Source organism: Lepidothrix coronata, unplaced genomic scaffold (genome assembly GCF_001604755.1).
Source record: "Lepidothrix coronata isolate B3197 unplaced genomic scaffold, Lepidothrix_coronata-1.0 Scaffold14, whole genome shotgun sequence".
In the NCBI taxonomy this organism is placed as follows: Eukaryota; Metazoa; Chordata; class Aves; order Passeriformes; family Pipridae; genus Lepidothrix; species Lepidothrix coronata.
Window position 1 is genome coordinate 9,252,323 of NW_016690194.1, and position 15,959 is coordinate 9,268,281.

A 15,959-nucleotide genomic window follows, 5' to 3' on the forward strand; every position below is an offset into this window, starting at 1 on the left:
GAACCATCTCACTTCGTCCCATCACTGGCTGTTCTCCTCATGGAGGGTCAGAACCACAGTTAAAACGACTCCACACATGCTTCCCAGGCAATTCTGTGTCTCAGTCACTCACACTCAGTCCTACTCCTCCCAGCCAGCCAGATGATACTCAACAGTCACATTTCTTACCTGGGTCCTGTGCACAGATATGATGGGCTGCCACGTGTATACTGCAGCCTTTTCTCTTCCGCTTCTCCTTCCCCCTTTGCTTCGAGAGTACTCCATCCAGGTCTCACTTGCAGCCCACTATGGGGCACGGCAACAGGCTGAGGGCTGCTGAAATCAGCGTGGTGCGCCTTCCCCCTGTTGTGCCTCTCTGCAGGGCCAGAGCCCCCAGATTGTGAGAAATACTCACTTATCAATAAAACTGAGAGAGGACAAAGTCATCAAAGCAAAACTATTTATTGATATAAATAAGTCAGCTGAGTCGGGTGTATCCCTCTGGGGAGGCACACCTCTCCTCAAAATGGATGGCCTTTTATACCCTTCCCCAACCGGTGGGGCCCCTGTCCCTTTTCCCTTTGGCTGGGTACTCAGGAACTTACATCCTTTCCCGGCCACCTTAACCTCTGCTCTTTCTTCCTTTTTTGGGCAGGTCTTCAGTATCACCTTTCCTATTGGCCTTAACAACTCTTTGCCCTTAAGTAGTAAACATGCATTAACTTCCCTCCCCCTCTCCCTTGTGTCCATAAGGTCTTATGGCTGAAGCAAAACCTTATTTCATTTTTCACAGCTCAAATAAGACAACACATAAACAGTCTGGATCTGAACTTGGATGTTCTCAGGTGATGCTTTGGTGGGTCTTGGTTCCTGTGGTCTGCTCTGCTGAGCACTGCTTTGCTGAGCACAACACTTCCAAACATATCTATATAAACTTAGAGAAGTCTGGGAACTTCATATGGCAATGGTAGGTCCTGAGACAAAAGGCAAAATGGAGCTCCTGTGCTCCTTTATTTTTATGGTCTGGCCAGTGTGGCCACCCATCCCAGGTGGGACATCTGATTCTGTGACTGGGGTGATTCATTCTCTGGCTGCCAGGGGTAAGGAGTAAGGTTTGACAATGGATACAAGGGAAGGAGGAAGCAGGGAGGCAGCGCCTAGAAAACAGAAATGATGGGTTTCCTTCCAAAAAGCTCTTATTTTCTCTTTATTGTGCATCTAAGACCTTCCCATTAGGAGGTCCAGCCCCAGTAAATTAGTAGGAAATTCCCACAAAACAGTTAGGGTTTCAATCACTTTCTCCTCCCTTGGTAACCAGCATCTTACCTTGACTTAGGGTTGGCTGTATCCAAATGCATCAAACAACAAATACATACCTTTATGTGAGGGAACAATTCCACCTGCAGAAGCGTCTTCAACTTTGAGGGTGGATATGTGAGCTCCGATGTCTATTTAAAAGGTTACAGGGACTTTGTGGGGACCAACAGGGCAGGTTATTAGTAAATCTCCTTTAGAGATTTTGGTAAGCCGCCAGAAAAAAAACACTCTCTGTCCCCCGGCTTTCCTACTGAGGACAAAGGAAGGGGTTTCCCACCTCCTCCCCTTTGTGGTGCCTCTAAAGGTGGGACTGTAACAGGGACAACAGCTTTTGTGGGTTCTTCTTTCAGCTACTCACTAATATCTCTGATTTATCAGTGCGTTTGCTGACCATTAGGGTTTTTGGGATTCCTTTTTGCAAGTCTAAAATCCAAAGAGCGTTTCTTTTTCTCCAGTGTTCTTCATTTGTGTGGATGCGTCCTCCTTGCCTGAGGGAGAATGTTACTTTTCTGAGTCCCATGGGGGATGTAGGTGTTTTACATTCTGTGTGCTGAATTAGTTTGGAGCCAATTTTGCTAGGGACAATTGGGCTGTATTTTCTTCTATGATTAATTAATATATCACTTCCCCTCACGTCCAAGTTTTATGTTCACTATGGTTGTGGTTGAGGGTTACTGCCTCCTCTAGGGTGGCTACAGCTTTTCCCCACCAGCAAGGCTTCCTATTTGTCCCTTTAGCTGGATGCCCATGGGTTTCAAGGATTCAGGGAGACCTCTAATGAGGGGCGTCATTCTCTCAGGGTCCCCAGGCATCATCACTGGGCATTTGTGTCATGGCGTTAACTCTCTGTCATGGCATCATTTGTAAGCAGGCAGCTTTTTGTACACTCTCCATAATTTGATCAACATTCCCCACTATTGCCAGGGGGTCTCCCCTTTCCAGGGGATTAAGTCTGCCAGCCTAGGACTCTGCTCTCTGTGTGAGAGACCAGGGAGCTTGGTTGTTTCCTGTGGTCAGGAAGACTCCCAGTCCCCAGTATCCTTCTCCTTCTTTTTCTGGTAATAATCTGCAATAGATTTGAAATGTCTAAGCCCTTCTTTTTAAGTGGAAACATGACTCTTTATTGAGAATATTAATTTATAACTGATGATTATTTACCGTATGTAATCAGGATCACTTGTTATTTTCTTCTCTTACACTAGTAAGATGGCTGAATGTAAAAGAAGTCAGTTGTTTATGATGGAGCCCTCTGTTTCAATAGTGGTGAAGAAATACGAAGTTGTATTTCTCAGATTTGCTCAGAAAAGCCTGGAAACTAGAAATACACTTTTACAATACTGAATTGTAGCTTTTTGAATCTGAAGAGTTAGAGCTCTGTCATTGAATAAATCAGGCATACTTGGCAGGTAGGTGCATTGGACAACACCTGGGAGGGACAAATTGCCTCATGCTCTGCTCTCCAGCTCTCTGTGCCCCCCTGGTTCCTCCCACAGGGGTCTCTGTCTCAGTCTCGCAGGTCTTCTCCTCTCTCTCCTTCCCATCCAAACCATTTTATTTTTCTATTAGTTTTTAATGTCAAATCTGTCCTCCTTGATGAACCTGTGATAGTAAAGAACAATTCCTCACACCATTTGTAGCCTGTGTTTTGATTCCTCATAGGGGCGTCAGAGTTAGAAAATAAAAGTTACAATACATTACAGCCCTTTGTGTTTGTACTTTGTGTACTATTTTTAATGCTTAATCCAAGGCTATTATCTGACTAAAAAGGGGAAATGCTTGCTTTTGGCAACTCAGCTTGTCATCTTTCTCAAAGTTAGAGCTTTAGGCATTCAAGAGAGGCTTGAAAGAATTGTCCTGTTTACAGAATTATTTCCCACAGCACCAGACATTAATCACACAAGTTCAGTTGCTTTTTCTGCAAAGCCTTTGATAAACAATTTTCTAAAAGAAGGAAAATAAAATGCATCAATTGGTGGACCAGCACAGGCAAGTGTCCTGGTTTTAGCTGGGACAGAGTTAATTTTCTTTTTAGTAGCTGGTACACTGCTGTATTTTGTGGTGAGCAACCACACTGTGCATCACTGTTATCTCCCGGGGTTTATTTGCCACAATCATCATAAAAAGAAGACTCGACAACCCATGGGTTCAAGCAGAGTGATATAGCTTGGGGCTATCTCCCTTTATTGAAGGTGTCTAGCTCTATTTATAGGGTAAGGTGGGAAGGTTCTGGAAAACAGGAAGGAGCATAGGATTGACAGGGGTGATAACCAACCAGGGAAGGAAGGAGGGAACATGAGATCAGGAGGGACCAATGAGAGAAACATCTGCAGTGCAGCAAACGTGAACCAATAGAAAAAAGGGCATAATTCTGAGGGGAAAAATATGAAATTAGATAAAAACTGGGGTACAACAAATAGCGAACATGCATTAACAATTGTAATTAATAACAGTCTCTGTCTTAACCGCATCATGTTATATATCTCCAAATCATATCTTCATTCATCGCTGTTCTCAGCCATAACTTCTTGCAGCTGTCTTTTTCCATTCAATAAACTTTTCTTCCTCACTTTCTGTGCCCTCCGCATTTATTTTTTTCTCCCTCTTTTTCAGTACAATTATTAGTTTTAATAGTAGTAATTTATGCAGTAGTAGTAATTTATTTTGTGTCAGTTAATAAACACTTTTTATTTCAATCCACAAAGTTTCCTTTCCACTTCTCCTCCCTGGAGGAGTGAGTGGCTATGTGGTACTTAGTTGCCAGCTGGGGTCAAACCATGACAGCAAGAATGACATTTTCTATATTTCCCACTCAAGATCCATCATAAGCAAATGAAAAACAAAGGAAAAAAAAAATTCAAAGCATTTCCCACCTTTCATTAGAAATGTTATTGTATTAACCTACAGGTATGTGAAGTTGATGTAAATGGTAGTGAGGGGCAGAATGATGAACATCAGTCATCTTTGGAAAACATATATATTTTCAAACAAAACACCTTTTTTTTGGTTACAACTAAGAAGAAGAGCCAGGCATACTCGATAGATTTTCTTTAAAAATATATTACAGTTCAGTCATATCAAAGTGAAGTCTTATGGGCTAAAAAACTGAAGAAAGAAGTGTTAGGTTCAGTGCTCTAACACTAGTGTGAGTGTATCAAATGACAAAATTTTTTGTACAGCAACTGATGAACATACACCCATTTGTCTTCAGTAATTTCAGATACTATATATACAGTCTTTAATATAAAGCATTTTTTGTCAAAATTAGCTCTATTCAGTCTGGGCTTTGGAGCTTCGGTCTAAGAATTATTATTTGGACACATATCTGATAAAAAATTATAGTTACAATACTTGAAAATCCAGTATATTTTAAATAACACATTTTCCACTTTTGACTTTATTTTATACTAACTTCACTTCAATACAAACTTGACTTTGCAGATTGTCTCAGCAGGAAGTATGAGTACAATGAAATCTTCTTTCCCCTGTAATCTGCATGTGCATCTCCAATTCGAGTTAATGCAAGTTCTCTGGGTAGATCAAGATAAGGACAAATTTTGTGTGTGACCGTGTGTTGTGATGAAAAAATCTTTGATATAGTAGAAAGCCTTGAGGTTCATATTCTAAATGGCCTGAGTTAATATGCCTGCAGTATTTAAAATCTAAAGTTTATACTCGCTACTTACTTTAAAATCAGCTATTAACTTTGTGCGGCATATTGAACTTTATTAAAATGATCACAAGTTGGAAGGGGAGAGCTATCTCAATTTTCAATGCTGTTTCTCACAACTGTGATGTGACTATATAGAGACAAAGTGTCTCTTTTCCTTCCTGTCTGTGGAAGCCAACTCTCTGAGTGTTTGCCAAAATTATTACATCAATTTACTCAGTTTTCCCCACAATGTAAGTGTGCACATTCCAGAAATATTAAAATTCTGTAAAGATCAGAGTGGAATCTACAAAAAGGACTCTCTGACAGTCATGAAGATTGAGCTTGGGGGTCTCAAGTTGAGAGCAGAGTGTACTCCAGGAAATGTTTTTTGAGCACCTACCAAGGATCACTCACTGAAGTAAACTCACAAGACATTTACTCTACCTGTGTGTATTGCACACCCAGCTCAGATAAATGCAGACATTGCTTATGTTGACTACACAGCAGGAGTTTTACCCACATACAGAAAGGCAGACCTTGGTAAAGTATGTATTTAGAACATACACAGTTGGCAAAATTTTCATAAACTCATCTGTTTTCGTGAATATTTGACTGAATATATCACTTGAGGATATGTGACATACTGGAGATTTTAAAAAAAATACCATTTATTCAGCTCTTCACTTTCCCATGTTAAAAAGATTCATTTACCTAGTGGCCTCCAAATTTTACACAGAGCAAGAAAACAGGTTTTTGTGAGCTCACAATTGCTAAATGGCAGCACTTTCTATTCATGGCTTTAGAAAAGAAAGGTTTTATTTTAAAGTCTGTTTCACACAATACAAAAAATGTATATACCAGTAGCTCTACACATTATCTATATGCATACAAACACAATCATTTCTTTGTCTTACAGAGGGATTAAATTGTAACCAGCTTCTGAAATCTTCTAGTTAATGTTAACTAGCGAAATGAAATAAAATAATTTATTCCAAGGATGTACAAGAAATGCCCAGGGAATTGCGAAACAGCCAGTTATCATGGCTAGCCAGAACCAAGAATGTTATGGGACATTTCATAGAGGCATATAAATTCTCAGGCTTAGGCACATCTGCTACAATGTCTTTGCCAGTAGCTTACTCATTTTTCACCACTTTAGTGACAACAAATAAAAGGAAATTGTACTTCCATTTCAGCTCTGGTGTTCCTTTTAAAAAAAATTGAGAACGTTTTGTCAGTTTTTCTTCCAGTTATTCCTCTATGGCATATAGTATTCCAAAGGTGACTGGTTGTGGGTTTCTTAGGAATATTGCAGTGTCACAATAGTGATAATTCTTTGTGTCAGATTGTATTGCAGCCCAGATGTCATGGCAGTCCATGTGCTAAGCCAGAGAGCAGACTGTTTAGGAAGGAGTTACAGCCTCATTTGGAAAAAAGGCTCTTCTGGAAAGATGGTCTCCATCCACATGAGTAAAGGACCAAGCTAAACTTCAACGAGGAACTGTTTTTTACTTTTCTTCTGCATTCTTGTTATCATTCTGAACAGAAACACCATAATTTTTTTTTCCCAATTAACAAATTAGGTTAAACTGTTATGTATTAGGTAATCACCTCCTGATAGACATCAGTATGACATGAATTCTTACTTTAATTCTCTCCCTCTGCCCAGAGGTCCCTTTAAATGGACAAAATAAAGGCCAGTTGGCAAAAAATGCAAAATAAATGGACACATAGTAGAATATTTTTGCAGTTACAACCTGGTTCACTAGAAACACAGACACACAGAGTAAAAATGGAGACAGAAGTTAATGAAGAATGGGAGATACATGTGTCACATTATTAGCAATGCAAAAGACCAGCTTAAGCATGTGTTTCCCTACATCAACTATAAAAAAGAAAAGGTGCCTTTTTAGCAAGTATGCACAGAGTTTGCTTTGTTATTTCTAAGAAAAAAAAATCAGAACACTTTACTATTTTTATTCTATATTACAGTCATTATTACTACCTGTTTATAAAATGTAAACCCTTCCTTGCAGTTAAGATTTACAGAAGTCATCACCTTTGTCCACTCCTTACATAATCAGTCCATGGTGACAAAAATAAACTGATTTATTTTACATATTTTTTGAAGTAATTACTGATATGTTATGGATTATTAGTTGTGTGTGGCAGAAATAGTGGTCAGAACTGCAATATACAAATGGTAGCAAAATATTTGTTGAAGACTAGTGTGGGGTCTGCAGTACTAAGAGATCTTGAAGCATCATATAATACTGATGTATGCAATTATTTTATCTCCAGAACTATTCAAGCAACCCATGTCCACCAACAGTAATGGACAAAAAAGCCTGATGATGGATTTCTCAAACAACTGCAGTATTGTGCTTACTTATCCCCATCAGATCTTGTTTCTTAATGTCTTGACTAAAGATAAGAATGGAAGGTAAAATTTGGCAAGGCAGTTTTTCTTCTACTAATGAATAACTAATGAATCAGATCACTTGTAAAAAGTGGTATTTGGTAAATTGCACTGTCCTGTCTGAAACATGACAAAGATGAAGTCTATATTTAAGGTCACTAAAATGGGATGTTATCAAAACTGATCTGCAAACTAATATTTTTAAGCCAGTATATTACAGTATAAATGTGTTGCATTCCTGTTTCTATAAAATTTACTGCCATGAGAAAAAATAATCAGGATCCCCAGAGTGTGGCATTTGTCCATCTGTCACTTGTATACACAATACAGACCTCGTGTTGAGATTCTGTTTAATGTACAGCAAATACTTGCTGGACAGATTAGGAGCCAAATATGATGGTAAACTAGAGGAAGGAGCACAACCATGCCAATTTGCCCCTTGAGAGTCCCACTGTTCTACAAACCAGCTTCTGGGGTCATTCAGTGCTGACCCCCTTTGTAGAGGATGTGAGGCTGTCTCGAACTGGTAGCAAGTCATAATGACAGGGAATATGGCTGTTTTTTGGAAGATCATAAGGATCCTGGCTGAAATGTCCTCTGCTGCTGAATGGTCCCTGCACAACACTCACCGTGGGTTCTGTGACAAAAAAGAGCACATACATTCAATATGAGAAGTGGCAAACAGAAGGACAGCATTGTATTTCATTTCAGGTTCGGCTTCAATATGAAGATTCCTTGTCATGCTGAGTTCCTGAAGTGCAGGTTTAGAAACCAAGGTTGATGTTTAGGTGTTTTGCCTTCACACTGAGTTACACCTGTAGACCTGCAGCAGGGCCCTGCCGTGAGGATATTTACTGACAGAAGCAAGTGGACCAGCATCTCTTCTTCATGTGTGGGCAAACCTAAGAAAAACCCTGAATTCGGGGGTTTTAATCAAGATTTTAGAAAAGTCCTTAAAAGCACCATGGGGATATTGATGAATTTTCATTTGTAAGTTGGGAACAGAAAAGGAAAATGTATCCTATGATATGGGACACAATTTATTCCAGTCCAGAGATTATTAGGATAGCTACCATTCCACAAGATGCCAAAGTTTTCTGCAACTAAGTAATATAGTAACTAGACAGGGCCCATATTACTGAAATACTATGTCTATGGGTGAAGATGCTGTTTTATTCTGATCAAGAGAAAGAAATAGATCTTTCCTATCCCTCCCATACACTTAACTCCAGCTGTATTCAGTACTTAACAGTTGAGTTGAATTGTATTGCAATCAAATGCTAAGCTTATCTCATGCTGCTGTTTAGAGAAAGCCTTTTAAACTAGGGAAATTCAGAGGCACCTCTAGCTTACAGAACAGAGCTGAAGGTATTTCAAACCTCATTTGTGTGAATTACACCACTTATCTCAGTAGAGTGAGGTTATTGTTAAAAGCATTTGAGCAGAAAACAGAATCTGAACATATATTTTTTTCCCAGTGAATTTTCATATGTTTTGATTAAACTGAATCAAAGAAAAAAGAAAGTCCCATGCTCTTTGCCCTTAACCTTTAGCATCCAGAAATAGATTTTGTACATACCGACTTCATACACGTTCTTGTTGGTTGTAGCAGAGCCGGTGATCTCGGCATAGGGGGAGTCCCTGCGTGCTGGTGACTTCATTTCAACATACCCACATTCTGAGCTTTTTGGTACCAGAGCTGGTGGGTCCTTTATAGTAGCGTAGGGGTTCTCAGAACTGCTTAATGAGCAATTACTTAAATTGTATTCTGAGTTCTTCACTAGATCTACAAAAAGAAAAATATATTATTCTCAAGCCATGGTACATATTATGGACACTGCTGCTGAAAAAAGGGCATTCTTTAATTCTGAGTTCTGAAAAGTCACTCATAAATGAACATTTAAATGGAACCCAGTCATAAAACTTCAAAATTATTATACAACAATTAAAGAAAGCACCTCAAGTGCTGTGCTTTTTAATAGGATTGATCTGGCCACCAGAAAATTACTGTTTGAAAGTCTGAGCATCTTCAATTCTGAATAAAACAGTAGCTAGCATTATATACTGTGGGGGGAGATGGCAGGCCCATAGAACCCCCGAGACCCCTAGAAGTAGATGAGTTTGAAGTGTTACAGGGTGTGAGACCTTTCCCTTGAGAAAAGTGAGGATAATTGCGTGTACCCATAGATACAGCCTTTAGTGTTAAGCAGTGTAAGGTCAAAGCTGTTTGGCAGCATGCAGGTGCTGCATTCCTGGGTGTTTTTGTAAGAATATGTTTCTATTATATGTGTGAGAAAACAGAACTTAGAGAACTCAATAAAGCTGCCTGCTGCTCTCAGCAGGCAGACACCTCTGGTCTCAGCACTCTGTTCGTGTGTGTGTCTTTCTTTCCCCCATGGACCAAGACCTACCGACAGATACCCTACAACAATATACAGATAATGTGTAGTATCAATTTTCAATAATTCAGAATACGTTTTGCCCCTCCAAGTGCTGTTCTCAGGACACTATTAAAGTAAGTGATCTAAGACTGTTCCCAAGGCCAATGTCTGGGCAAATGGTAACATGACTTCTATGGATGGCATGTTTGGTGAAAAGTTTTACTATGCAGCCACACTGAAAAAGTAACCAGCTTCTTTGCAAGTTTCTGTAACATGATAACAGAAGAACTGAAGAGGAAACATGAGGTAGCTTGTGATTTAGGATTTCACTGAAGGACAGATAACTGTGGTTTCAGAGATATATTTTCTTATGCTGGGAAGTGATTTTGTGGTGTTTGTGTTACTTTGTTCTCTGTGTTGTTTCGTGATATGATGTGTTATTTATGCTTCAGAGATGAGACTGTGTCAACTTGTTTCTCATTCAATATTTAGCCATGAGATTGCCCTTAGTGAAACTGTAAGTAGACAGGTGCTCATAACTTTGTGACTCATTTAAATCGGCCTTTCTCTAACCATAGAACCCTAGAATTAGTTTAGGTTGTAAAAGACCTTTCTGATCATTAAGTCCAACCATTAATGTAATACTGCCAAGCCCACCACTAAACCATGCCCATAAGTGCCAAATCTTTGCATCTTTTACATATGCACACCTTAATCAGGTATCAAAAATAGTGACATACACCAGTGTGGTACAGTATAAAGTCTTATGAGAAAACTGAAAAATTCAAAAGAGCAGAATATCAGTGCTACCCTGAATTTCTGAAGCCTTTAATTCCTCTCTGTGTATTTGTATTTTGATATGCTTTCCAAAGGCCTGCAGTGAATGTGGTGAAGCATTACAGGCTTGCAGTCATACAGACCTACGCTGACCATGCCAGCTGCAAGAGGAATTGGCTCTCTTCTGAAGCCTTTCAGCAGAGACAGCATGTCCTCACCTCACTCACTAGGCTGAATTCAAGGGCCATCCCCCTTCTGCTTTTAGAATGGAGCTGTGTTGTGACTCAAGCATTACAGAAACATTTGATGTGCAACACAGAGAGGATTTATAAAGGCTTGGTTTGTTGTTTGTTTTTTTTTTCTAAATAGCCTCCTCCCTTCAGAGAAAAGAACAAACTTCATGTATTGATTCAATGTCTAAGAAAAATTTAGTCCAAAATTATTTTTACATTCTCTTCACCCAGAAGGTAATATAGAAAAGTAAACTGAATGTCTGTGTCATTTCATCTGAATACATCAGAAAATAATCTCACCTTTCAGAGACTTCCCCAAATATCCCCTATCAAGTCCAAAAGCACCTGAGAAAAATTATATAAAAACCAAATTAGCTTTAAAATCAAAGAAAATAAAAGTGGTTAAACAACAGGTTCTAAAGGGTTTAAAAATTGCTTTGGGATTAATTTCTAGCTGTACACAATAATTCTGTCATAAGCACTGTGAAACTGCCCAGGGTACAGAAGTGCTGTTACTATTTGCTTGCACCCTTTCAGACAGGAGCTTCCTGAACATGGAAGGTGATTAAGGTCACAAGGGACCACTACATTATCTGCTTTGACCTCACATATGTCACAGGCCATTATATTTCCCCCAGTTACTCTTGAATGAGCCTAATAACTGCTATTTGATTAAAGCATATTTTTTTTGTCTGGATAAACCATATCTACCAGAAGAGCATCCCATCTTAACCTGAAAATTTCAGGGTATGGAAAGTTCACTCTACTTCTTGATATTTTGCTTCCAAATTTAATTATTGCCAAAATTAATCATGCCCAGGGTCCCTGTTACAGTCTCTTGACCTGCACGAATGGCCTAAGCACACAGCACCTGAGTCTGCAACTTTGCAATTACCTGTTAGTAAGAGATATTTCTCTCAATATAAATCCAAATGTAAACATCAGCAGTGCATGACAGCTGTCTCCAGAGACCTGGCACTTACCTGGTTATTAATCCATTCAAATAGCTGATTGATATTCTGGAGAGCTAATTTCTTAAATTAGACTGTATTTTGGTACTGTGCCAGGAACTTCATGAAAGCCTAAAATCATTTTATCAATACCGTATCTCTGTAAGCAAAAACCATAGTTTTCAAGAAGGAAATTATATTATTTTAGGAAACCTAAACCTATTTAATTTTATTCCTACTCCATTTTATTAGATCTCGTGTCAGCTGTTCTGTTGTTTTTACAAGTCACCAAGTTACCAGGTCACCAAGTTACCCAAGTGATCCCATTTGATCTTCTAGGAAACAGACATAATATCAGCATTCATCTAGTCCTCTGGAATCATCCTGTTACTGAGAATCTTCTGCCATGGGTTAACCATAGCAAGTATCTCTTAGGAGCCTTAAGTACAAGTGCTCTAAAAAAATGTGAAGCTGAACATCAAGGCTTATGTAACCCTTTTCTGTAAAAACCCCAAAACAAACCCAAGAGATCTGAGCCTGAATGGTGGTTTGACCAAGACTGGGGATGAGCAGGAAACATAACAATGCTGAATACGGTTGTTCTGATTCCCAGAATCTCATGTATTTGTAAGTACCAGAAATGAAGGTAATTAAATGATCTAAATGATACTGGCACTGAAAGTACCTTTTAAGGGTCTTTCACTGGCCAGTGCAATCCAGCCTTTTTGGAGTGCATGAGTTTGGAAAAGAATGAAAAGACAGTATAAAGCAGGATACAGCAACTCTAACTACTTCTTAGGATTTTTTCTTCTTAGAGATAATGTTCTGTCTTCTAGCAAATGGGAGGCTTAGCTGGGAAGATCTCCTAGAATTTACATATGAAGCAGCTCAGATGATGAGAAACTACTTTTTAAACCACTGATTCCATTTGGTAGGGATTAAAAGAAAGAATACATGCAACTTTTCATTTATTTAATAAGAGTATGTAATTTTTTCAAAGCAGATCCTTATTGTACAATACCCATTGTTTTATAAAACTAATCAATAAGCAAACCTTCTAACAAAAATAATATGAGATATTTTGCATATCATGTCTGTGCTGGGAATCAGACTGTTTCAGCATACCTCACAAGGAGTCACTTTTTTGTCTCTGAGGGAAGGTCAAACCTATAACCCTGAACCTCACACACAATCTGACCAACTTGGTATTACCCTGAGAGGAGACTCAGGAAAGCATTCCTGCTTTCTAATCCATCCCACACACAATGAATAATGTTCACATTATCTCGTTTTTTTTCATTACCAAGTTCATTGAGGTAGCCACCATGTTTCCAGTCTGCTGGCAGTGTTCCTGTGTAATCCATGGCAGTACCTCGTTTTCCAGGTTCCACATTTTTAAGGTTCACAAACAGCTGATTGTTTTTTGCCTGTTTCAAAGAAAGATGGGCAATAGAAACTGAAACTAGTGGGAAGCTGCTTAATTTCCACCTGATAATCAGGGAAAGCAAAAATAAACCAAATGGGAAACATTAGGGAATAAAGTAAAATAAACTGAAGACTAATTGACAGAGAAGTTTACAGATTTTTATGCTTTACCTTTGCTAAGGTCAGCCTCTCCATGTTGTTTACATGAGGTGGGGTAGTGCATTGAGTTAAAGTATGATAACTAGGGTTAGAGAAATAGTGACTGTTGGCATTTCCACCATTACTGTGAGGGATGGTTTCTGAAAAGAAAAAGACAGGAAAATGAACAACTGAAAATAACATGGCATTTCTTCCTCAAAGATATGTTTTTGACAGTGCTGCTCTGATTTCAGAATCTGATTTTGAGTTTCTTAAAAAAACCTACCGAAACAAACTAAAAATCTTGCATTTATTTAAAGAAATTAGAGATACAGAGCAGTAAGTAACTAGTCATGTCCCCACTTTCAGCAAAGATCATACACAAGTGTTACTTGTTAACATCTCTGTTTTATCTCTGTAGTCGTAGCATTGCCCTAATCACTGTCACTTGCACCATTAAGTTCACACCAACATTTTCTGGTGCTTCTAGAGCCACTAGTACCTTTGCTGATTTGCTTTTTCTTAACTCTTGACAACTGTTTCTGCTGTTGTCTTCAACTGCTGCTTTCCTTAAACAGTGGTGTGCAAAAAACAGCATTGCCTTAAGTTTTGTGTACCCACTGCATCGCAACTCACAGGCACTTTCATAGTTCAGAAACTCCTGTTTGCTTCATTTTTCTTTCCCTTAATTTGTTTCAAACTTGAGCCACGTTCCTATCTGGTTCTCTACAGAATCTTGCCACAGATAGTGTGAAATCTTGATTTTTCTACAGCCATAGCAGCCTTTCTGTATTCAAGCTGTTGGCATTGAATGTAAAGTCTCTGTAGAAACCATATTTTGCCACACTCCAGTTCTCTTTAAAAACAGGCACAGGGGAATAGAAATGTCCATACTTCCACTGTTTAATGAAGAAAAATATTTGAGGATAAAATCTGTTCTAAACATCACTTACCTGAAATGGTGTAATCTGCATTCATGATCCTCATAGCAGGGGTATAGGTCACTGTGGGCATATTTGTTTCTTTTCCTTTCTGCTTATGTCTGTAAATGATGAACAGCACTAGCAGGAAAAGCACAACCAGGACAAGAACAATGATGCCTGCTATAGCCCCTATCTGGTAGGAGTCAGCAGGGATGGCAGTACTGGTACGGCTTAAACTGTTCAGGTTTCCCACAATGATTACACCAGCTGAAATACAAGAAGAAATAAAAATATGTGGCATGAACTCAGAAGGTCATGTGTCAGGAGCAGAAGACAAGATTTCACTTCTAAATCTTCCTGCTAACCTAACTGTATTTAATAATGCCAAAATAGAGCTGTGTCAGAAACCAATGTGAGGACAATCCTAACCTTAAGGAAAAACATTCATGATCTTCACAGAAAGAGATATTTTCATGAATTTGAAGTAGGAATATTCCCTAGGCAAAAGGACATGGCAGGTAAAGCACATGCTTTGGACAGCACAGCACTGTAAAACATTTTGTGCAATCTACACTTGAGAGCTTTGCTCCAATTAACTATCACTGAGGCATCTCATTTAAAGTGTACAGAATGTATTTAATAGAATGGACTATTTAAATGCTCATGCCTTCTCAGATTTACTTAATGAATGACACGGAGATGGTATTTCATATGTCAATGCAATTTTTACAGGAAACAGCTACAGTAGTTTTATTGCATCCAGGGTTTACCTTGATCACACCTGGCCCCTTTCCAGCCTGGGCTGCAGTAACACGTGCCAGTGATGTGGTCACAGGTTGAGTTGTTCAGACAGTCACAGATCTGACGGCACCCATACCCGTATGTGCCCTGAGGACATTCTGCATAAGAGAAAATGAGACACAGTCAGTACTTATTAAGTGCTTTGGTAATTACAGACCTGCAGCGCCACACGTTTCTAACCCCACACGTTTCAGTCCGTGGTCAGCAGATGGCAATGTGTCATTACCAGCAGATCTCTTCGGGAAGGAATCCTAAGAGGACCCCTCAGCGTGTGTGTTTATGTGTGGGAAAGGAGAAGGAAATTTTATTTAGAAGTGTATTCATCCTTTACCTGCAATGTTGCTGCCACTAAGGCAGTGCAGTTAGGAAGGAAAAAAAAAAATCTTAATAAGATAAAAAGGGTAGGAGACAGGGAAGAAATGGGCAAGATGTGAATAAAGAGCCAGAACACAATGTCTTTCGGGTTGCTCATATCCCAGTGCTTGAAAAATCATGTAATCATACAGGTGGAGTCAGACATCTGGCTGTTGTCGTATCTTATGACAGATGTGCTGATGTAAAATAGCAAGAAGAAAGGGCCATAACAGTGAGTCTAAAGTGCAACACACATTTATATAAAAATAAAACTGCTGCTTTGATATTGTAATGTATATACTGAGAAATTACCTACAGGAGGAAAATGCTATATCATGGAGAATAAGCTAACTGGAAGAGTTTCACAGATTTTTTTCTCTCCCAGAATGACTTGAATACAATAATTAATTACTGATCAAAGTGTCTTCACGACATAAGCATGGTAGAGAATTATCCTAAACTGATAAAAATTATTTCTTTTATGCTGCCACCTCTGGTACTGTGTGTAACACTAATGTGTTACATTATAGGAGTTCTGATGGTTTCAGCAAGTATGGTAGTTCTTCACCTTCTGAGACTCAATTTTCTGAAATATCTCAGGAGTTCTGTAATT

At 38.9% G+C, this 15,959-nt stretch overlaps 1 protein-coding gene across 1 annotated transcript in view; it reads right to left on the reverse strand.

Moving 5' to 3' along the window:
• Positions 1-5,600: 5,600 nt before the first annotated feature.
• MEGF10 (multiple EGF like domains 10) overlaps positions 5,601-15,959 on the reverse strand; it is an 85,669-nt gene continuing 75,310 nt past the window's right edge. The window contains exons 19-25 of the mRNA XM_017806182.1: positions 14,962-15,090; positions 14,222-14,458; positions 13,302-13,429; positions 13,009-13,132; positions 11,056-11,100; positions 8,944-9,150; positions 5,601-8,001 (exon numbers count right to left, since the gene is read on the reverse strand). Of these exons, the coding sequence (XP_017661671.1) occupies positions 7,841-8,001; positions 8,944-9,150; positions 11,056-11,100; positions 13,009-13,132; positions 13,302-13,429; positions 14,222-14,458; positions 14,962-15,090 (1,031 nt within the window). The 3' untranslated portion in view covers positions 5,601-7,840. The remainder of the gene's footprint in view (positions 8,002-8,943; positions 9,151-11,055; positions 11,101-13,008; positions 13,133-13,301; positions 13,430-14,221; positions 14,459-14,961; positions 15,091-15,959) is intronic.